The 23,415-nt window shown below is 42.7% G+C and overlaps 1 protein-coding gene and 1 pseudogene across 1 annotated transcript; both read left to right on the top strand.

Annotated features, from left to right (window-relative positions):
• The window catches only part of LOC147983010 (serpin-Z2B pseudogene), a 36,479-nt pseudogene extending 13,064 nt beyond the window's left edge, over positions 1-23,415 (top strand).
• Positions 15,018-18,969, top strand: LOC147983011 (uncharacterized). Its single transcript, XM_087542782.1, has 3 exons — positions 15,018-16,240; positions 17,116-17,195; positions 18,625-18,969. The coding sequence occupies exons 1-2, from the start codon at positions 15,115-15,117 to the stop codon at positions 17,166-17,168; spliced, it is 1,179 nt and encodes a 392-aa protein (XP_087398908.1). The 5' UTR covers positions 15,018-15,114; the 3' UTR covers positions 17,169-17,195; positions 18,625-18,969.

Genomic DNA, 23,415 nt, shown 5'->3' with positions numbered 1-23,415 from the left:
TCTGTTACAAAGTGAATGTTTCCTCTTTAAGCTAGCCAACGTTGATGATGATTACATAGCTAGCGGTAGTGACTATGATGATTAAATAGTGGTAATTAGACGACTACGATGATTTTTAGCTAGCTAGAGTTTATTTATTTATTAATATGCGATGATGATGATGATGACGACGACGACTACAACTCATTATAACGTAAAACAATCCTAAATTAAATTGATAACACAAATTTAATTTAAAAATACAAAATAAAACAAAAACCCACAACCATTTAGTACCGGTTGGTTTTACCAACCGGTACTAAAGGGCTCCCGGCCCCCGGAGCTGGCTCGTGCCACGTGGTACCCCTTTAGCACCGGTTCGTGCTGAACCGGTACTAAAGGGGGGCCTTTAGTGCCGAAATAATAGTGCCGGTTCCTAAACCGGCACTAAAGGGCCTTACGAACCGGTGCTATTGCCCGGTTCTGCACTAGTGTTCCTTAGATAACTTCATTATTTTGTTTTTGTTTCATTTTCTTTGTTCTTTAAGGGTAATACCAATGCCACTAAATTCTTTCCTTCTTAAGGAACTTCATTCATTTGGAAATTCACTATGTTATGTTTATTCTTCCATATTATAAAAAAGCACAATTTCTATGTAAGTTGTGTGCAAATTTTGTCTTTTTTTTCTTTCTTCTGGATGGGAAATACTAATGCCACAAATTCATTCTTCCATAGAAAACTTCATTTCTTGTTTTTTTGTTTCATTTTCTTCCTTCTTTATAGATAATACTAATGCCATTAAGTTCATTTCATCTTAGGAAAATTGATTTTTTGAAGTTCCACTATTATATACTTATTCTTTCATATTATAAAAAAGTGCAATTTCTCTGGAAATCGTGTGTAAATTTTAACATTTTGTTGTTTTTTCTTCTGAAATGGTAATACCAATGCTACAAATTCATTCTTCCTTAGAAAAACTTCATTATTTTCTTTTTCTTTTTTATTTAATGGTAATACCAATACCACTAAATTATTTTCTTCTTAGGGAACTTCAGTATTTCAAAATTTCACAGTGCTATGCTTATTCTTGCATATTATAAAAAAGTGCAATTTCTATGTAAGCTGTGTGCAAATTTTATCTTTCTTTTATCTTTCTTCTGGAAGGGAAATACTGATGCCACAATTCTTCCATAAAAAGCTTTCTTATTTGGTTTTTATGTTTTTGCTTCATCTTCTTTGTTTTAAGGGTAATACCAATGCCACTAAATTCCATTATTTATATGCCTACATAAAATATTATAAGAATAATTAGGAAATATTTTGCTATGAAACAGAGCCTTAGTTATATATGATTTGGAATTTTTGCGCGTGCATTATTAGGTAATACTCCTCTGTCTCAAAATAAGTATCTCAACTTTGTACTAACTTTAACTTTAGTACAAAATTGTACTAATGTTGAGACTCAGGCGGAGGGAGTAATAGGTACATAATGTAGACAAGAACTCACAAGTATTAGAAGGCTAATACCAATCCACATTTCAAAACAATATCTTTAACCCTTCCGGCATCCGCAGGTATGCATCGATAGAGGCTGGGCAATGACAATAAATAAAGTAATAAAATAACTAAACAACGGTGACTGTGATTACAAACAAAACATGTGCTGAACCATATGAAGCGGGATGACACGTACGTGCATGCAAGCAGATAAACCCAATGCGTGTGGATCAAGGCCGCGCGTCAAACATTTGGCCCAAATTTGTACGCACGCGCATAGTGTCAGCTGAGAGCAAATAAACTTAAACAAGCTAAGGGTAAAAAAACCAAATCGACTTACACAGACCTCTGGTCAGTCGACTGGCGCAAGTTTTATTTTCAGTCAACTTACCAATAGCCGGTTAATCGCAAGAGCAGTAAACATATGCATTTCACCAAGGCGCAAGAAGCTTGGAGGAAAAACATTGAGAGGGTATTTGCAATGTTGCAAGCAAGGTTTTCCAATGTCCCGAGGCCTTCTTGTTTCTAGAACAAGGATGTTTAGGCAAATATCATGGCTTGTGTGATCCTACATAAGATGATCATAGTAGATGGTAGGTATATGCCAAACCCCATTGAACTATGAAGATACTAGCACAATTGTTAGGCATTGCAGGAACAAAGCCCGCATTCAAGTCCTTTTTGAGGCGTCAGAAGATTGAAGACCGGACCTCCCATCATCGGCTGAAGGAGTGTCCCATTGAGGCTTGTTGCCAGCTAGCTGGAAGATAGTGTGTTTAATTTCTGTAGAAATCATTTATTTTTTACTTAAATAGTTTATTTGACCAGACTATTTGGATTATTTGTTGTATCGTGATTAATGGTTTGTATAACAATTGTTTAACTATTGAATTGTTTGGTTTAAATTGTTGTAAATATGGTACTCAGAAAGAAAAAAATATGAAGGTTACATTATGGCAACTCTGTTTTCCCACACAACCTTCACAGCCTATAAAACATTATGAAGCGCTTTTTATATGTGTTATGGAGACTGCCAACGTGGATGATGCATCGAGAATTATTATAGGGGTGTATTGGGTGTCACCAGTTCTGGCTTTGAGGAGAAGTACTTGGGTTTACCCACGCCCGATGGTCGGATCACAAAATGGAAGCTCCAAAATCTGCAAGTTTAGGTGAGTAAATGCTTGTTTGCGTTTGACGGGCATCCTACACAAGCTGGAAAAGAAGTGCTAATTAAATCGATTGCTCAATCAATCCCTACTTTTATTATGAGTGTGTTCAAGATCCCTCTGGGCGTTTGTGATGACCTGAATTGTATAGTTTAGAATTATTATTAGGGTTTAGAAAAAGGCAAAAGGAAAACTCACTAATATGCTTGGCATAAGATGACACGACCTAAGTCACAAGGAGGTCTTGGTTTTATGGATTTTTGGATCTTTAATCAAGCTTTGCTGGCGAGGCAGGCCTGGTGTCTTTTAGCTCATCTGAACAATCTTTGTGCAAGGCTGCTCAAAGCCAAATATTACCCTAATGGACGGCTGGAAGACACGGTGTTCTCGGGTAATCCCTCTCAATCTTGGCAAGGCGTTTGTCATGGGCTTGAGCTCCTGAAAAAAGGACTTGTTTGGCGTATAGCTAATGGGCAGAAAGTTGCGCGATCATTGGCTTGTTCGAGGCAATACCAGTTCACTTCTCTCGAGAAGGGGAAGATGTCGTTTCAAATGGGTGTCGGATTTGTTGGATTACAATGATTGGGACATGCAGAGGCTACAACAATTCTTTTTGCCTGTAGACATCCTTGAAATTTGCAAGCTTAGGCCTTCTCCACGTTTGGGGAGGACTTCTTGGCCTGGGCACCAGAACGGAATGGTTTCTTTCCAGTAAAAAGTGCCTATTGGCTTGCTGCAAATGAGGTGAACAATCACTTAATTCCTTCCACTAATAGTTCTTCACATGGCCGCAATGATGTTGGGTTGAGAACATGGTGACGCACTAGTAGAAAAAGGGTCAAACGTGAAGCACATTAGTGCCGGTTTGTATTTGAGCCGGCACTAATGTATACATTAGTGCCGATTCCAACGGCTAGCCAGGCCGCTTTCATTAGTACCGGTTCGTGGCGAACCTTTAGCACCGGTTCGTGCCACGAACCGGTACTAATGAGAGTGGTGGCAGGATGTTGTCAGACTGGGGCCCCTCCAGCCCCTTTAGTACCGGTTCTTGGCACGAACCGGTACTAAAGGTCGTCCTACATAAACCCTTCGTCCACCCGAGCTCGCTCTGTTCTTCCCCTTTCCCCTCTCCTCTCTGTTCTTCCCCTCTTCCTCTCGAGCTCATCACACATTTTGCCCAAAATTTGTCAAGATTTGAAGGCCCCCATCCATTGAAATGATCACAAAGGTTAGCAACTTTGTCCTTTCATCTCTCATTGCTAGATTAGCTCTTGCAATGCTTTATATAGTGATTAATTTGTGAGTTTAGTAATTTGGGAGGAAATATATATATATGTGCTAGTATTTGATTTATATGCAATTTGAGGTCAAAAATAACACTTAGTTTGCATATGTAGGTGTGGTTTACTTAGTGCCTTCTAAATCTCCGTCGTAACCACCGTCGATCGCCCGCACCGTCCCGTCGCCGGCACCACCTTGTGGTGAGCCTCTTGTTCATGAAATTTTATATAAAAATTGATGTTTGTGTGATTTGGATATATAGTTACTCGTATAATTATCTTACCCGTGCGTTGTTTGTTATACATAAAGTGCCATGGTTTTGATATCCGTCCCCGTCGGCCCTCTTCCTTGTTATGATTCGGATGTGGTATATATATTCTCTTTTAAAACTAGTTGCATTTCGTGTTTATGACAAATTATGCCCATCAAGTTGACATAGAAATTTTTTCTAGGAGGTATGTGAACCGGAAATTCCAACCGACCCTATTGTCGAGAGGTTAAATTTAGTTGAAAGAGAAAACGAGTACTTGAAAGAAAAATTGAAAAGAATTGAGGGGGAGAAGATGGAATTGGAGTTGCATGTTGCCGATGTCGTCGATGATCACAAGATCAAGATGGAGAAAATGCGCTTGAAGATTAGAAAGATTAGAAAATATGCCATCGATAGTGAGGCTTGGTATCATTATGCTGTTGGATCAATTGTTACCTTAGTTGCGATCTTGATCGCATTTGTTGTTGCATTTAAATGCTTTAGCTAGAGAGTTATTTGTTTGTTGCATTTAAGTGTTGTATGAACTTTATGTATGAACTTGTATTAATTTGGTCTATTCGGTGTTGTGTAATGAAGATGAGTCGGCAATGGATGTACGATGACCGATGCTCTCCCCAGTTCGTTGAGGGCGTGCATACTTTTCTGCTTGCGGCTGAGGCAAACAAGCGGGCGGATGGTTTTATGCCTTGTCCATGTGCTGGCTGTAAGAATGGTCACAATTACTCTATGTCAAGAACCATTCACGTCCACCTGTTTGAGTCCGGTTTCATGCCCCACTATAATGTTTGGACCAAGCATGGAGAAAGAGGGGTTATGATGGAAGACAGTGAAGAAGAAGAGGACGCCGACAGTTATCCTGGCCATGGGTCCCCTGAATACGATGATACAACAATGGGGGAAGAAGCTGAGCCGGTAATGCGGGAAGAAGCTGAGCCGGCAATGCAGGAAGAAGCTGAAGAAGAGGCATCAGATGAGCCCGTTGATGATCTAGGTCGGGCCATTGCCGATGCAAAGAGAAATTGTGCAAGTGATTTGGAGAAGAAGAAGTTGCAGCGCATGTTAGAGGATCACAAAAAATTGTTGTACCCGAATTGCGTAGGTGACAAGAAAAAGCTGGGCACCACACTGGAATTGTTGCAATGGAAGGCAGAGAATGGTGTATCTGACAAGGGATTTGGAAAGTTGCTGGTAATGATAAAGGATATGCTTCCAAAGGACAACGAATTACCCGAGAGTACGTACGAAGCAAAGAAGGTTGTCTGCCCTCTAGGGTTAGAGGTGCAGAAGATACATGCATGCCCTAATGATTGCATCCTCTACCGCAGTGAGTACGAGGATTTGAATGCTTGCCCGGTATGTGGTGCATTGCGCTATAAGATCAGCCGCGATGACCCTGGTGATGTCGAGGGCGAGCGCCCCAGGAAGAAGATTCCTGCCAAGGTGATGTGGTATGCTCCTATAATACCACGGTTTAAACGTTTGTTCCAAAACAAAGAGCATGCCAAGGCGATGCGATGGCACAGAGAAGACCGTAAGAAAGACGGAAAGTTGAGAGTACCCGCTGACGGGTCGCAGTGGAGAAAAATCGAAAGAAAGTACGGGAAGGAGTTTGCAGATGACGCAAGGAGCGTATGGTTTGGTCTAAGCGCAGATGGCATTAATCCTTTTGGGGAGCAGAGCAGCAACCATAGCACCTGGCCTGTGACTCTATGTTTGTATAACCTTCCTCCTTGGTTGTGCATGAAGCGGAAGTTCATTATGATGCCAGTGCTCATCCAAGGCCCTAAGCAACCCGGCAACGACATTGATGTGTACCTAAGGCCATTAGTTGAAGAACTCTTACAACTGTGGAATGGAACAGGTGTACATGCGTGGGATGAGCACATGGGGGAAGAATTTGACCTAAAGGCGTTGATGTTCGTGACCATCAATGATTGGCCTACTCTCAGTAACCTTTCAGGACAGACAAACAAGGGATACCGCGCATGCACGCACTGTTTGGATGATACCGACAGTATATATTTGGCTAATTGTAAGAAGAATGTGTACCTGGGACATCGTCGATTTCTTCCGAGCAGGCATCCCGTAAGAAAGAAAGGCAAGCATTTCAAAGGTGAGGCGGATCACCGGACGAAGCCTCGCCACCGTACTGGTGCTGATGTACATGATATGGTCAAGGATTTGAAGATGGTCTTTGGAAAGGGTCCTGGTGGACAACCTGTTCCGAATGACACTGACGGATGCGCACCCATGTGGAAGAAGAAATCTATATTTTGGGACCTTCCCTATTGGAAAGACCTAGAGGTCCGCTCCGCAATCGACGTGATGCACGTGACGAAGAATCTTTGTGTGACCCTGCTTGGCTTCTTGGGCGTGTATGGGAAGACAAAAGATACACCTGAGGCACGGGAGGACCAGCAACGTATGCACGGAAAAGACGGCATACATCAGGGTCATGCAAGCTACGCTCTTACCAAAGAAGAGAAGGAAATCTTCTTTGAATGCCTGCTCAGTATTAAGGTACCGTCTGGCTTCTCGTCGAATATAAAGGGAATAATAAACATGGCAGAGAAAAAGTTCCAAAACCTAAAGTCTCATGACTGCCACGTGATTATGACGCAACTGCTTCCGGTTGCATTGAGGGGGCTTCTACCGGAAAACGTTCGATTAGCCATTGTGAAGCTATGTGCATTTCTCAATGCAATCTCTCAGAAGGTAATCGATCCAGAAATCATACCAAGGTTAGAGAATGATTTGGTGCAATGGCTTGTCAGTTTCGAGTTGGTGTTCCCACCATCCTTCTTCAACATCATGACGCACGTCCTAGTTCACCTATGCGAAGAGATTAACGTTTTGGGTCCTGTATTTCTACACAATATGTTCCCCTTTGAGAGGTTCATGGGAGTCTTAAAGAAATATGTTCATAACCGTGCTAGGCCAGAAGGAAGCATCTCCAAGGGCCGTCAAAATGAGGAGGTCATTGAGTTTTGTATTGACTTTATTCCCGACCTTAAGCCGATTGGTGTTCCTGAATCGCGGCATAAGGGCAGACTGGATGGAAAAGGCACGCTAGGAGGGGAACAAATAATATGTATGGACGGACATTCTCTCACTGAAGCACACTACACAGTTCTATAGAATTCCGCCATGGTGGCTCCGTATATGGATGAACACAAGAATTTGCTACGCTCCAAACACCCGGAGCGGTCTGATGACTGGATTACATGTGAACAAACCAGGAGTTTCGCCAGCTGGTTGCAGACACGTACCATGCATGACACCTCTATTGAAGATGACCTGTACTTGCTGTCCCAGTTACCATCTTCGAATATAATGACTTTCAAAGGGTACGAGATAAATGGTAATACATTTTACACGATCGCCCAAGATAAGAAGAGCACCAACCAAAACAGTGGTGTCCGCTTTGATGCAGAAACCAAGACGGGAAAGGAAACATATTATGGTTATATACAGGACATATGGGAACTTGACTATCGACGTGGTTTGAAGGTCCCTTTGTTTCGGTGCAAATGGGTCAATATGACACGAGGCGGGGTAACGGAAGACCCGCAGTACGGAATGCCAACAGTGGATATCAACAATCTTGCGTATGCAGACGAACCATTCGTCCTAGCCAATGATGTGGCACAGGTTTTCTATGTGAAGGACATGTCTACCAAGCCAAGAAAAAGAAAAGATAAGGAAGCGAATGCATCGTACGAGGAGCCAAAGCGGCACATAGTTCTTTCTGGGAAGAGAAACATCGTGGGAGTGGATGACAAGACAGACAAGTCAGAAGATTATGAAAAGTTTGATGAAATTGCTCCATTCACAATGAATATTGACCCGAGCATCCCGTTAAATGATGAAGATTTTCCATGGTTACGGCGCAAAGGGACACACGCGAAGAAAAAGTTTCACACCCAAAGATCTGGGATGTGATCGGCTTCACTATCATCATTTTCTTCTGTGTTTCACACCCAGAAGGGAATCTCTGTAATAGTTAGGGTAGTTAATTATGTGTTTTGGCATTTGAAACGCGAAGAAAATTTATGTGCAAACAAATTCTTTCATGCCTTTACTGATTTTTAAAGTTAAGTTATTCACAAACTAGTGATTCACACTAATTTCAAATAATTCAAAATTTAAACTATTCAAATTTGAAAACTACGGGCACTAACAGAAAGTTTGTAATTTTTTGTACCTAAAGCAAAAATATTCACAAAGAAACTCTAAATACACAAAAAAACAATTCAAAAATAAATAAAGCAAAAAAAATAAAAATAAAACCCGCCTACTAGGCCAGAGCGGCCTGCATACGACTAGAAACCCAACCTGTTGTTGGGCCAGGATGCAGGCCCGCAAAGGCCCAGTAGGCCAATAGGGTAGCACAGAACATGTAGGCCCAGTAGGCCTGCTTTGGAGAGGAGCTCGAGAGAGCTACCGCACGGGGGTTTATAAACCAGTGCGATCACCCCTCGGCTAGCAAGGTGGGACTAAACTTGCGCACCGCACCTGCGCCAGCGCACCCCCTTTAGTACCGGTTCGTGGCACCAACCGGTACTAAAGGGGGGCCTTTAGTACCGGTTGGAGCCACCAACCGGTACAAAAGGGGGTGCGGTTCCTGCCGCTTGGCCTGGCCAAAACAGGCCTTTAGTACCGGTTGGTGGCTCCAACCGCTACTAAAGGTGCCTTCTATATATACAACACTTACGAAAATTTTCATTCTCCCTCTGTTTCTTCCTCTGTTTCCCCATTGAAGCACCGCCCGCGCGCCCCGTTCGATCGACGCCGTCGCCGTCGCCGCCCCCGTTCCTGTCGCCGTCCTCTTCTCCGTCGCCGCCCCGGGCCCGTCCCCGTTGCGCCGTCCCCACGTCGCCGCCTCCGCGTCACGCCCCGGCCCGTCGCCGCCCCCGGCCGTCGCCTCGCCGACGCCGTCGCCCCGCTGTGAGCTCTCCCCCTCTAACCCCTCTCCCTCGCCCCCGGCGGCCACCATGGGCGCCGCCCCTCCCCGAGCCCATACACACACACACACGTACATATGTATGAATTAATGCATGTATATATTAGTATATACGTATTTTGTATGTTTAATTAGTTTAGATTTTTTAGATTATTATTTTTTCACTAGTATATATGTATGAATGCATGTTAGATGGATATAATTAGTGTTTAATTAGTATGGAAATTTTTTATATAATGTTGTTTTTCAGTTTTTTAATGGATGTATAGAAGTTGTGTTTTCTGTTTTTGGCATAATTAGTGTTTAATTAGTATGGAAATTTAATATATGCATGTTAGATGGATATAGAATTTTGACATATGCAATGATAGCATAATTAGTGTTATATAGAAATGTTAGAAATTTTAGTTATCAAAATCCAATCATTAAAAAAATGTTACTTTTTGCGGGCATATAGCTAGTATTTGTTCTCGACGATGCCCGGCCCGCATCCTCGCCGTCGACCCGTCCGCGACGACGTTCGACTGACCCATGTCCGGGACTGGGCTCTGCCGGGCTGGCACTGGGAGGTGCTGCCTGGAGGGGCGCGCCGCTTGATGAGGAACCCGGCCCCAGGTCCCGTCGTCGACCCTGATCTCGTTTGCTGGCGTTCGCGTGGGCCAGTTTCGGTGCGGAGGGAGCCGGCCCCGCCAGAGGTGGTACGTGGCCGTGTCAGGGAGGAGGACGAGCACGTCCATCGCTACATGGTTGCGTTAGAGGGCGGCAGGTTCTCCAATACCTGGCAGTTTCTTCAGGGATCTCACTTCAGCTATGATCCTGTGAGGGTTCCTTCTCTTTGGGTGTCCACCGCCCGTGCCGCAGGAATCGCGAGTGTCCTAGATTCTTCTGTAGTATTCGATCTTTAATTACCTACCTAGTCAGTGATGTACTATTCAATATTATATATTATTCGAGACGATGTATTCGAGATTATATCTATTATTCGAGATTATATCTATTATTCGAGACGATGTAATTTGAATACTAAATTGTTTTATATTTCTGTTGGCATAGTTAAATAAAAGCTATGGCGGACAATACCGACAGAGAGGGAGAACAGACCATGTTCGATATGATACGCGGGCCAGATGATGATCAGAATGAAGAAGATTATGACGGCTCCGAATTTCTAAACAACACCGGAGAGGGTGATATGATATTCGATCGCGACGACCGAATTGATGAAGTCATGAACTACGATTATGACGATGACGAAGAACATGTTGATCCTGAAACAACAAAGACCGACGAGGTATATATATTTATATAAGCAGGCATCTGGTGATCATCACATGTTTTAAATGAGTTGAAGATATATTAACGAATCGATCTTTCTTCTTTCAGCCATCCGGATCGAGCAAATCTTCAGGCAACAGGACAAAACGAGGCCCAACAAAAAGTTGAAGGAGGGCGTAAAGTACAATATCGAGGCAATCAGACCTAATGGCGAACCATTAGCACCTAAGAAGATTGCGGACAAGTTCGTTCGTCAGTGCGGAATTCTTGTGAAGGACCAACTCCCGATCTCCCTTCAAGAATGGAGAGAGCCAGCAAAGCCACGTCCAAATGTTACTTTTGTCGACGACAGACAAAAAAAACTGCTTTGGGATACTCTCATGGAACATTTCGCCCTACCAGATCATTTCACAGATGCAGATGTGGAGAAAGTCAAGGACGCCGCTCTTAGGAAGATGGCGGTTGCATTCAATAACCACAAGAATCGTGTATGGGACAAGTACATCAAGGATGGAAGGAAGACTCCAGTATTCGAGGGAACACTAGAGAATCAAAGTGCTCATTGGGACGATTTCGTGAAATTCAAGGATTCAGAATTAGCTAAGGAACGGTCGAGAATAAACAAGAAGAATGCCGAAAAAAAGGATAAGTTCCATAAGCTGGGGCCAAGTGGCTACGCGGTGGCAATGCCTAAGTGGGATAAGTCTGAGAAAGAGATGGAGGATGCAGGTCTCACTCCGGTTACTAAGAGCTGCCCCCCAGGTGCAGGACTTGGTTCTATGCGCATGGGGGGAGTTGGACCCGAAGACAGGCAAAGTTTCGACGAAGGCATGTCTGAACGGAGCCGACGATAATATACTTGCTGCAATAGAAGAGGCTCGAACGAGGGCGTTCCAGCCCAACAGAGAGAACGACGAGCTTACGCGTGCCCTGGGAAATCCTGAACACCCGGGAAGAACACAAGGCAAGGGCGCTATTCCATGGTATGAGGGGTTTTCGGACTAGAACGCCGACTACAGAACCCGTGCGAGAAGGAAGATTGCGGAGGAGAAGCAGAGGAAGATGGAGGAGGAGAAGAGGAAGCTGGACTATGAACGCCTTCAAGGCCTAGAATCAGCGCACGCGGACTTGGCAGTCAAATTCCAGCGGCAGCAGGAGCAGATCGACTCACTTAGCCAGCAAAGGGGTCCTCAGCAGCTGCAGCAGCTAGCGGATGATCCAACATTGGATACCACCGCCCCATCCATGCCGAGAAGCAGCGTGGGTTCTACCCCGTTTGACGCAATGCTGGATAGATACCCCGTGGATGACATCACGGAGAACACTAACTGCGAGCTACACTTCAAAATTAAGAACATATCCTTGAAGGTGGCGGACGGCGTTGCTTATACAAATTCCCCCGATGCAACCTTCCATTGCAACCCGATTTCAGCAGGCTATGCTCGTGTCATGGTTGATGAGGTGGTGGACCAATATTCGGGGCTAGAGCTTGACATTCCTGGAGGTGACGGGGAGCACACACTCGGAGAGGCCAAACATCGTATCATCCTATGGAGAAAGGATTGCATCATCTTTCGAAGGCCACCGACACCGCGTCACCCGACTCCTCGTCGAAGTCCGCCACCGATTCAGCAGACTCCCGCTCCTCCAAGTCCACCAACGCGTGAGGCCACTCCTCCTCCTCCAAGTCCGGCAAAGTGTCAGGCCACTCCTCCTCCAAGTCCGACACAGCGTCAGACGTCCACTCCTCCTCCAAGTCCGGCACAACCTCAGGCCACTCCTCCTCCAAGTCCGGCACAGCTTCAGGCCACTCCTCGTCCAACTCAGCCCCGTCAGCCGTCTCCGCCGCCTCAGCAATCGCAGAAGATCGAGACACCCTGCAGCTATGGTGCGTAGCGGTACGAGTCGAGGTCATAGTACAGGAAGTACAGGCGGAGGCAAGCGATATAAATATGGTCCAAACCTCACTACTCCTCTTCCTGTGAGGGCTTACGACAGGACCGAGGAGCAAACCAATGCCATAGTGCGGGCAGAAGTCGACGCCCATTTTGGACCGAAACCGCCACCGCCGCCAAGGGAGAAAGTGCCTGTGGAAGTAGTTGACCACTTCATTCATATGGCTCAACCACCATCTCCTAAGCCTGTTGACACAGACTATGAGCGCCACATCAGGAAGTTACATCGACAACGTCTACAGAAGGAGGCGAGCTCGAGCAAACAACAAGCAGCTGTCAAAAAATGTGGGAAAACCGTTGCCCAGCTGGGAGAACAGGCGCGCAATCGATCCCCCCGCTTGGTGTGCCGCCAACAACCCGTGACAGTACGCGCGCCCAATATTATTGTGGGCAAACAGTTTACGTTCCCGAGGTGGGCGATGTGGTAATAACCCAGGAGCATATAATGCAGGCTGAAACTCTCAACATCACTGTTGGACAACTCCTCGAGATCGAGGACATGCCTGTGCTTACAGAGGAGGAAATAAAACGGAAATATGCCCGGGGCCAACCTTTGGTCAAGCCAGAAGAGGTCGAGAAGCTCCCAACGAGAATGTATGAATTGCATCAATGGTACATGGACATTACCAAGAGATCCGATCGAGAGTCCCTCATGGTGCAAGTCAAGAAGAATCATTACTACCATCAGAAACCTGTGACCGTTGAGTATTCTGAACTGTTTCAGTTATACAATCAAGACGCACTCGACAAATCTGTCGTCAGTTGCTATTGTCTGTAAGTGATTTCTTTCTGTAATTTAAGTCTCAAGTTAGCTGTAGTGATCCTTTTGATCAATCATTACCTGTAACTTTCCTCACTATATTCTTTTCTGTGGTATTATGCAAGATGAAGATGTATGAAATGAGAAAAGGTGGACGCTATGGCATTGGGTTCATTGACCCAAACACCGTTAATGAATACACATGGAAAATAAACAAGCATCATGAAAAGCAGGTAGAGGACAGCATGCTAGAGTTCTTGAAGCACCTCAAATACAATGAAGATATACTACTTCCTTACAACTTCCAGTGAGTCACACTTTCTTATATTACAAATTCTCTGTTTTTGCCTACTAGCTAGCTACATGTTTTTGCTTACATATGCACGCTTAATTAAGACATGCAAACGTGTGTGCATGCAGATTTTACTGGATTTTGTGTATCATTAAAGTTGACGCCGGAACAGTTGAAATACTGGACTCACTACTCAAAGCAAATAGTGACTATAACATCTTGTTTGGGATAGTCAACAGGTAATTTTAATTATTATTAACTATATATCTCGGCCTATTTAGTTCGTCATTTCATGATATGAACTATTTAATAACCACTTTATTCATTTTCTTTGTTGGCGGGCAGGGCTTGGGCAAGGTTCATCAGCGTCACGGAAGGCGAATGGAAACGACAGCTGAAATGGTTTCGACCCAAGGTAAGTAATTAAGTAGTACTAGCTAGCTAGCTAGCTGCCATCTCTTTAATTATCATGCTTGATTAATTATTATCTGATCAAATTAAATTCCATTCTCGTAAAGGCCCTGAAGCAGGCGCAGGGGACTGATCTGTGTGCATTCTGCGTTTGCGAGAACATTCGCATGATGGCGTCCGAAAGGAGCAGATCTCAAAGACAGGAATGGGTACGCTTGTCAGAACACTATTCATAATTTTTACACCATTATCGATATCTAGTCACACAACTAATACACATTATATTGATCTCCTTCTTAACAGTTCACAGAGGTGCGGGACAAGCTCCTAGAAACGGAGCGCGTAGAAGCACTTCAAGAGGAAATAGCGGGATTTTTGCTCGACCAGGTCATAAATCCGAAGGGAGAATACTATTACCCGCTACCGCCCCCATCGACCAGATCATGAACCACTTCCAATTGTCATCGTGTGCTCCGAAGGCACCAATTAGGCTAATGCCACTGGCTCCGAAGGCAACATGCATATGTAGGAGAAATTGTATATAGCTATACATGTGTGTATGTGTGAATTAATATGGTGGTTTGTGAGACATTGATGATATATATATGATTGGTTCTACTAGAAATTCTATATCATAACCGGCACTAAAGGCCATCTGCACTAGGGACTAGAAATTGTATATATATTTATGCAACCGGCACTAAAGAGTCTTACAAACCGGTTCTATTGTCCGGTTCTGCACTAGTGACGGTTCTATATCATAATAAAGGAAAGAGGCAGGCCTATACTTAAAAGAGGTAGTGGCAGCTCGGGTCGCTGATTCCGTCTTCCGGATGCGTCTATCCAGAATCGGTTCTACAAAGCCAAGACAGCAATCTCAGTGTTTGTCAAAAACTTGATTTTGAACGGCTAGAGACTCAGCACGATTACCTGTAGCCCAACAAAAGCCATTTGAGTCGGCATCGCATCTTAAGATTAATGACACCACACATACACCTCCTAGCCAACCGAACATCTTCTTCTATTGAGCGAATTCAATAGAAAAGACTGAAATAAATCTATGAAAATGTGATTGCTAGTGCCAAGGAAGGATAGCCTTGCTTCTTTTTTTATTCTGATTCAGTCGTCTATAACTTTGACCGCTGGTGCTGGTGTTGTAGGCTTCCTTCAAAAAAAAAAAAGAAGAGGGCAGACCTTCTACTGAAAAAAAAAAACGAGCGCAGACCTGAAATATCCATTCCGCCCTACCGGCCGGTGACGATGGGCCGTCGCCGCCGCCCTTCCTCGCCGGCTCCAGCGGCCCCGCTGGAAGACGACGACCTCCTCGGCGAGATCCTCCTCCGCCTCCCTCCGCGGCCGTCCTCCCTCCCGCGCGCCTCCCTCGTCTGCAAGCGTTGGCGCCGCCTCGTCTCCGACCGCGGCTTCCTCGCCCGCTTCCGCGCGCGCCACCGCAGGGAGCCCCCGCTCCTCGGCATCTTCACCGGCGGGTTCGAATGGCTCGGCTTCACCCCCTTGCTGGACCCGCCCGACCGCATCCCCGCCGAGCGCCTCTCCCTGCGGCAGAGCCGCGACGAGCGCTGGATCTTCTGCGGCTGCCGCCACGGCCTCGCGCTCCTCTTCAGCGTCGACCGCCTCCACGCCGTCGTGTGCGACCCCCTCACCGGTCGCCAGCGCCAGGTCGCCTTCCCGCCGGGGTTCGACGACGACCAAGAGAACATCATCGGAAGCGCCGGGATGCTCTGCGCCGCCCGCGAGGAAGGCCACGTGCACGGCGACTGCCACTCGAGCCCCTTCAAGCTGGTCCTAGTCCGCACCAACACGGCCCGCACTCGCGTGTTCGCTCGCCTCTACGACTCCCAGTCCGGTGAATGGGGAAATCTGATCTCAGAACCAATTACGGTCATCCTTCCGATTACTCTGCAACGCTCCAGCGTCCTGGTTGGGAGTGCATTGCACTGGTCGATTGACGCAACCAGCATCCTCTCATTTGATCTTGAAACGCAGCGCCTTGCCCTGATCCGGGAGCCGGCAGACGCCCGTTCTACCAGGTATTCCCACTTCCAGATCTTGCGCACACAGGATGGCTGCCTAGGCCTCGCCATTTCGTCCCAACAGAGCATGCAGCTGTTGGAGAGGAACACCTCTGAAGGTGTTGGCAGATGGGTGCTGCGGAAAACCCTTCATTTGGACAAGCTTCTTCCGGCGAAACCGGGGATGGAGAAAGCGCACATACAGATATTGGGGTATGCCGAGGAAAGCAATGTGATGTTTCTGGTCATAGGCTTTAGTGTCTTCATGATCCAACTTGACTCGCTGCGGTTCAAGCTTATTTTTGAAAGCAACCTCAGGACCACCTATCATCCATACACAAATTTCTATGCTGGAGGTAATATCTCGTCTTTAATTTACTTTATTTACTTTGCAAGGAGATTAACAAGATTCTTCAGTTATCTTTGGGCATGTGGTTGTTGGAACTTTGTTCTTGCCCTCAAGGGTTGGGCAGTGTGCTTACCTTATGCCAATGCTATTGTAAAGTTTATGTCTATATATTTATAGTACCGATCTTTTCAGTCTATGTAACAGTTGGAAACTGGCAACACTCTAAAACATAGACTCAAACCGTCTGAAATATCGTATTAGGTACTAGATCAGTAGATGTCATATTTGGATGCTTAGCAAGTTCTCGAAGCATTTCTATGAAATATAGTAGTTACATATATTGATCTTGCATTTAATAATAAGCCCACAATCACGACCTACATATATCTTGATATATATGAAATAAATGGTGAACCTTACTCAACATTTTTCGTAAGAATCCTGTTGCAAGTGAGCTCATTTGTACCACTTCAGAAAAAGTGATGCTCTGTTTATCTTCTATAAGGCCAGTTTTATTAAATCTTCAGTATTTCATCATCGGAGTTTCTCAGTTTGAGCATATTCTGGCGAAGTGCTTTTGACTTAACATGGAACAAAATCATGTCACAACAAATTCTATATAACTATCTGTAAAAGAAGTTTTTTGTATAATTATATGTTCCCTGGTCGAGTAAACTGATGAACACTAACTAAGGCTTGAGTAATTCTCCTTGTATTTGAAGTAGATATGACTTTATTTACCTATCCCTAGCGATGTATAAAACCAAATAATGTCTTGCTCAAGTTGCATGAATGCAACTGTAGGTTGATATAACTAGCACCTTTGCCCTCTCTTTTTTCCTTAAATTCTTTGTTAGTTTACTAGACTTGTTTTGGATGCAGGAAGGGTGATCGGCGGCAGAGATGATGAACCTAAAATGCTGAACAATACATGATGCTAATGTCTTGTGTGAGGTGAACAGGTGATGTAAATGTATCCTCTGCTACATGTATATGTTTTAGCTTAGCAACAGCTTACATGTGAATGTATGGTATACGGTCCATATATTATGGAAACTCATCACCCGTTTAGCAAATTTGGATCAATAGTTCTGTCAGCAGTGAAACAAGGTACATATTATGTATTTTATCGGGCGTTGAACTTGAATGCCTATGTCTAAAGCCGGTTAAGTTCTTGCACATATTGTATAGTTCATCGATTACCAATTGCAGATAAAAGGCCATATTTCTTCTATGTATTGTCTCAGCTGCCACCTCTCCTGTCATTATGCTTTGAGACTGACTGCTTTCTGGCTCCCATCTCCGAGCTCTACTTCCATATCCCTTGATCATCAGCCCTCTATTTGTCTTGTCTTGGTTTTGTTACCATCCACTCTCCATGTGCATCAGTTGAGGTGCCACGAAATCATTTCTGATATGTCTCCCTGTCCTGCATGCTGATTACAGCATTGCTTTGCCTAGTCCACCCAGACTTGCCGCTTGCCCCCTATATATATTCTTCTTCAACTACCTATGCCAGAGAGAAGACCACATTTCTTTTTCTTATGTATGTTTCCCTCATCTGCTTTCATCACTTCCTGTCATCGTGCTTTGAGGCTGGCTGCTTTTTATTTCCCATATCCTTTCCTTACTTCCATATATCTTGGTCAGCAACGTCCATTTCTTTCCTCTTGTGTTTGTCGCCATCCATTCTCCTTATGCATCGACTGAGGTCCCACCACATCACATCTGGATCTGCCTCTCCCTAAGGTGGTTACAAATATATCAGAGCATTGTTTTTATGGCGTAATATCAGAATCATAAATTTCCTTTTCCATGACCATTGTGTCATCTATAGGTCACCCATTGTTTTTCATAAGCGATTTTACCTATATACACTTGGATGTGTATTGAACAGTATGATTTTCCATTAACATGTTTGTAGTTTCTACATTTACGCCACTTAAGCATGTCCCATTTTCCAATTGTATTATCCTTTCCGTTTCATCTCTTTATGTGACAACATGAAGAAATCTACAAGAGCATTCCCTCATTCAATGATATCCTACTCCTAATCGTACTGATACTCTCACTGGCTCAGAATTTCCTTCAGAGATAGAGGCATCGATCACTAAACACTTAATTTTCCCTAAGTCGTTAAAAACCTTAAGATCATATCAACAATGGAAGTGGAAAATTAACGAGTACAGAAGTCTAAACGGTTCTTCAATTTCACTTTTCGTCTAACTTTTCTGTTGCCTTTATCTGATATATTCCTAAAATGATTCTGGAATAAGTTACTTAAAACCACGAATTCTTTTACATTTTAACTAGCTGAGAATCGATAGTTTTATCATTTCAGTGATGAGCAGAGAGAGTCAGATTCTGATGCAGATAGTTTTTGCTTCACAGGTATCCCAATGCTTAACAGCTGCCAAGTTGAAGTAATAACAGCAGGACCCTGGTGCCCTTTTTTTATGTATGGTGATTTTCCATTTGTAACTTTGAAGCAAACTTGTACAAATAAACCATTTTGCCGGTATCCAGAACCTGTAGAAACTAGTTTGTTGAAATTCCGTGGTGCTGTTCCCAGAGATGTGTGGTCCACTAAATTTGCAAACTCTTCAGTTAATGCAGCAGTGTTGGCTCTTTCATTAGTCGAGTGTAGTCAGTTCGGTCGCAATGGTTGAGATATTTTGATCCAAATCATATATGAACCCGTGTCTGGTCTGTTCCTAGGTTTGACGGCCTCGATCATTTTTGTATTTTGGTATCCATACTGAACTGAAACTTGACAACTTTTGCATTTTTGTTCTCTGATAGTTGGCTATCCTAAACAAATGATGTGCTATGGATTTTGGTATCCATACAAAACCTTTCATGTGGTTCTTTTTTCTTTGTTACTTTCCTGGTTTTCTATGGATTTTTTTCATTTTTTTCCATTCTTCTACCAAATTTATTTCTAATACATGTTGTATCTTTTTTTATCACATTGAATATTTTTCAATACATGTTACACATTTTTCAAATACACGTTGCACACTTTTTTGAATGGTATGGATTTTTTAAAATTACACGCATATTTTTCTTACATTGTATAAACATTTGTTGGAGTACATGTTTGAGCTTTTTTCTGAATATGTATAAAACATTTGTTCAAATACAAATTGAACATTTTTTTGAATGATGTGAAACATTTTTGTTAAACTATGCCAACATTTGTTTATATTTTATAAATATTTTTGAAAAATTCACAAACATATATTTGAATGCCTGAACACTTTTTGAAACTGTCACGGACATATATTTCGAACGTGTGAAAGCTTTTTTGATAGTTATGAACATATTTTTCAATGGTATGAAATATTTCTAAAAAAGAGTGGATTTCTACAATGTATAAACATTGTAATAAATATCACGGACATTTCTTTTGAATAGTATGAGTATTTTCTAAAAATTGCACGAACAAACATTTCACAATGCATTGACACTTGTAAATGCAGGATGGACATTTAAAAAAATATTTGCATTACTATTTATTCACAATGTAAGCAAAGGTAATAAATGAAGAGGAAAACGAATGAAACTAATGAACCTAGCACTATCGGCGAACCACCATACGCCCCACTTGACGCAAGGCAGCCGTCAATCTCACACCAACCGAGACATAGCCGCGGGCAGATCCTATTGGGCGCGTAGGTCGCGAAATATCAACCAAGCGCGTACCGATGTTCCCCGCTAGGTACACTTGGGCCGGCCCAACTAGCTCTTTTCAGGTTTAGACAGGTTCTAGAACTTCCCCAGAACATTTTTTTGGTGTTTTACATTCGGTTATTTTTTCTTTTTAATTTTGGTAAATTTACTTGTTTTTTTATTTCTGGTTTTACTTTTGTCATGTTCGCTTTTCCTTTTCTTTTTATGTTTTTTCCTTTCTTCATTTTTTATTTTCCATTTTATGAACATATTTCAAATTTTGGAGCATTTTACGAAGCCATGAACATTTTTTTGAAATTGTGAATTTTTTTGGAGATCTTGAAAAAAATAAAATTCCCAAACCTTTTTTCAAGTCGTGGACATTTTTCGAAAATGTGAACATTTTTACTAATTCACAGACATTTCTATAAATTGTGAACATTTTTACAAACTCATGAACACTTTTTGAATCGGCAAATATTTTTTAAATCAACAATATTTTTAAAATTTTGGAACGATTTTTGAAATTCATGAAGAATTTTTTTATGAACATTTTTGAAATGTATGAATATTGTTTGAATCCATGAACATTTTTTGAATCAGCGAATCTGAAATTCAAAAGGTTTCCCGCTCACGTCGTCCATGTACAACGCTCACCATTTTCTGCTTACATCATCCTTTCTCCAGACCTTTTGGTATACTGTTAGTGTGAGCTCGTACTATTAATCAACTATAATTCATGTCGAAATAAGCAAATACAATGTGAATACCATATACAACATGAGTGGAACCTCGTACTATTCACCGCCGTATTTTGATGATGGCGCCAAAGCCGCACCCAGTGCATACATAGTCCTTGGAGATTTGAACAAACCGGGAGCACTCTAGGTTGAAACAATCGATGCCACGATAAGTGTTCTGACCATATATTAAATTAGAAATACAATTGTTTTCTCTAAGCTCGTGTAAGTCATGATTTTCATATGCATACAACATGCTCATGTTTCAAATATTGGTCGATATGTCTATTCATAATCATGACTAAAATGTAAGGTCTTAGTAATGAGAGTCGATTATTCATTTTACGCAAATTGTGAATTTGGAGAGAGAACTAGAAGCCATGCCACTCCCCGAATGAATAATTTTGGTTTCCCATCATCCTAGTATAAAGTGGAACTTACCTGAAATAGTAGGTTGTAGGTTTATTTTGCCTTTCCCTATTTCCAAATTAATAAATAATGGATGTGGATATAGATCTGATGTCAGATCTGCAGCAGCGCTGGAGTAAACGAATGGTTTGCTATGAGGGATCCCCCGCTCAAACTTTCTCGTTTGAAAGGCACCCCCACCAGCTGGGCCACACGCGCGCGCGCGCGCACACAGAGAGAGAGAGAGATCACAATGACATATGCAGTGGTGTCCAAAATAAATTTGCCATGGTGTACAAAAAAGAATTTACAATTGTTTGTTCAGCAAATTTGGCATGTTCCAAAACTAATTTACCATGGTCCAAAAAAATTAATTCGCCATGGTACCAAAAATAATTTTTTCATGGCCACATATATAAAATTTTCATAATAAAGAACAAAAACCTTATACCGTGGATTGTCCAATAAATAGCTATGGTTCAAAAAATGAAATTTACAATGGTTAAAAAAATTAATTTTGCCATGGTTCATAAAGTATATTTTCCATCATCCATAAAGTTCCATGGTCCGTAAAGTATATTTGCCACGGTGCAAAGAAAGAAAGTTGCCAAGTGTGTGGAACAAAATTCATATAGTTGCCATGTGAGCATTATTTTTTCTCTCTAAATTTGCCATGTTTTGAAGAAAAATGTGTTTTGAAATTTCCATGAGATCATAAGAAATAATTTTTCAAAATCTGCCATGAGTGGAGAACAAAATCTTTTCTTAGAAGTTTGAACTAGCAAATATTTGACAATGTGGATTTTGTTAAGGAGATGCACTGGTTACCTCTAAGTTTCAGAGTAGAAATGAAATGAATGGTACACTTACTAATTTGACAAACCTATGTTATTTAGTGGAATAATGATAGTAGATCAAGCTTTGTGCAACCAATTAATTTTTGGAAGCATAGTGAGCTCAGCCATACATATGTACCTTGTACATTTCTCGAAATGTACAGTTTTGTGATGAATAAGTGCTTATGCCTTATGATGAAAGCCGGAAGTTGTATATTAGAAATCTCACATAAGTTTGTAAGTAGTAGTAAGAAATTAAAGGAAGATCATCTAAAAGAAAAGGAAGTTTCCATCACAAACATGGATGGACTCCGACAACTTTATGAGTTGCACAAAAAATAGAGCAAAGGAGAGTGTGACACTAGGGGTGACGCTACAAAAGCTTCATGAAAAACAAGTCTACCTTCGTCGGTGCATGTTGTTGTGCTGACAAGTGTGTGGGCATCATGAAAATTGACTTGAGTACAAACCCAAATCAGGCTAATAAATTTACAGTCTACAAAAGTATAAATTCAAAATATTCACGCCAAGTTATGAATTGTATGATTTTGGTACAAACTATTGAGTATGGAACCACCATATTTGACTAACTATTGTCCTCTTCATGAACATAAATGGTAAAATGATAAAGAAATTGTTACTCAGTATGAGCTAGAACAGAAGCTTAAATTCAAGGACAAACTACTTATTGACAATTCATACGTTCTACAATTCTCTGTTTGGTTGGGACTAAACTTCATAGTCTTCTATTTTATAAACATATGACAAGCTATTTAGCAGATTTATACAATCTAAAACACTCTAGCTGGTTATATAGATATTTAAGGATATTATGTCTAAGGAGCGCATCAAAAAATAAGCATGTCTTCAAAATCGTTTTTTAGTTCGTGTATGATCAGGAAATGATGGTCTTCCAATCTAACGTTATTCCATTACTTAATTTGAATTCGCTAAGTCCAATACATTATTAGGATTTAGTCCAAAATGAATTAGGATAAAGTAAAAATGTTTAGTATAAATATGTGATCATCTCCATGTGCGTATTCCTCCCTAATGCGCGGGACGGGCTGTGGCGGCTCTTCGACATGATCGCTTTCGACCCTGAATTTCTACGCAAGCACCTACCAAGGAGCGACGTCAAGGTCGGCGACTTCCGGCTGCCTAAATTCAAGGTCAGCTTCGGCATGACGATGAACGGCCTTCTTCGAGGCCTGGGGGTCAAGGAGGCTTTCGAGCCGGGGAAGGCCGATCTGTCCGACATGACGGAGGATGGCACCGGAGAAAGAAAGAGGTTGGAGCAGGTGGTCCACAGGGCCATCATTGAGGTGAACAAGGAAGGCACCGAGGCCACGGCTGCCACCATGATGAACACTTTCCTGTGTAGTCAAGACGCAGCTCCGCCACCTCCTCCGCCACCGCTGCGTGTGGACTTCGTCGCTGACCATCCTTTTGCCTTCTTCATCATCGAGGAGGTATCTGGTGCCATCCTGTTTGCGGGTCATGTTCTTGACCCCACGATCAATTGA

This window comes from Triticum urartu, chromosome 2A (assembly GCF_056163025.1).
Source record: "Triticum urartu cultivar PI428250 chromosome 2A, HENAU_Tu73, whole genome shotgun sequence".
NCBI lineage: Eukaryota > Viridiplantae > Streptophyta > Magnoliopsida > Poales > Poaceae > Triticum > Triticum urartu.
This window is presented reverse-complemented; position numbering and strand designations above follow the sequence as displayed.

Bases quoted from the DNA above. Each gene is read 5' to 3' on its own strand.
- LOC147983011 (XM_087542782.1), top strand. From the start codon at position 15,115: ATGGGCCGTCGCCGCCGCCCTTCCTCGCCGGCTCCAGCGGCCCCGCTG. The intron at 16,241-17,115 runs GTAATATCTCGT...TTTTGGATGCAG, and splicing joins CACAAATTTCTATGCTGGAG to GAAGGGTGATCGGCGGCAGA.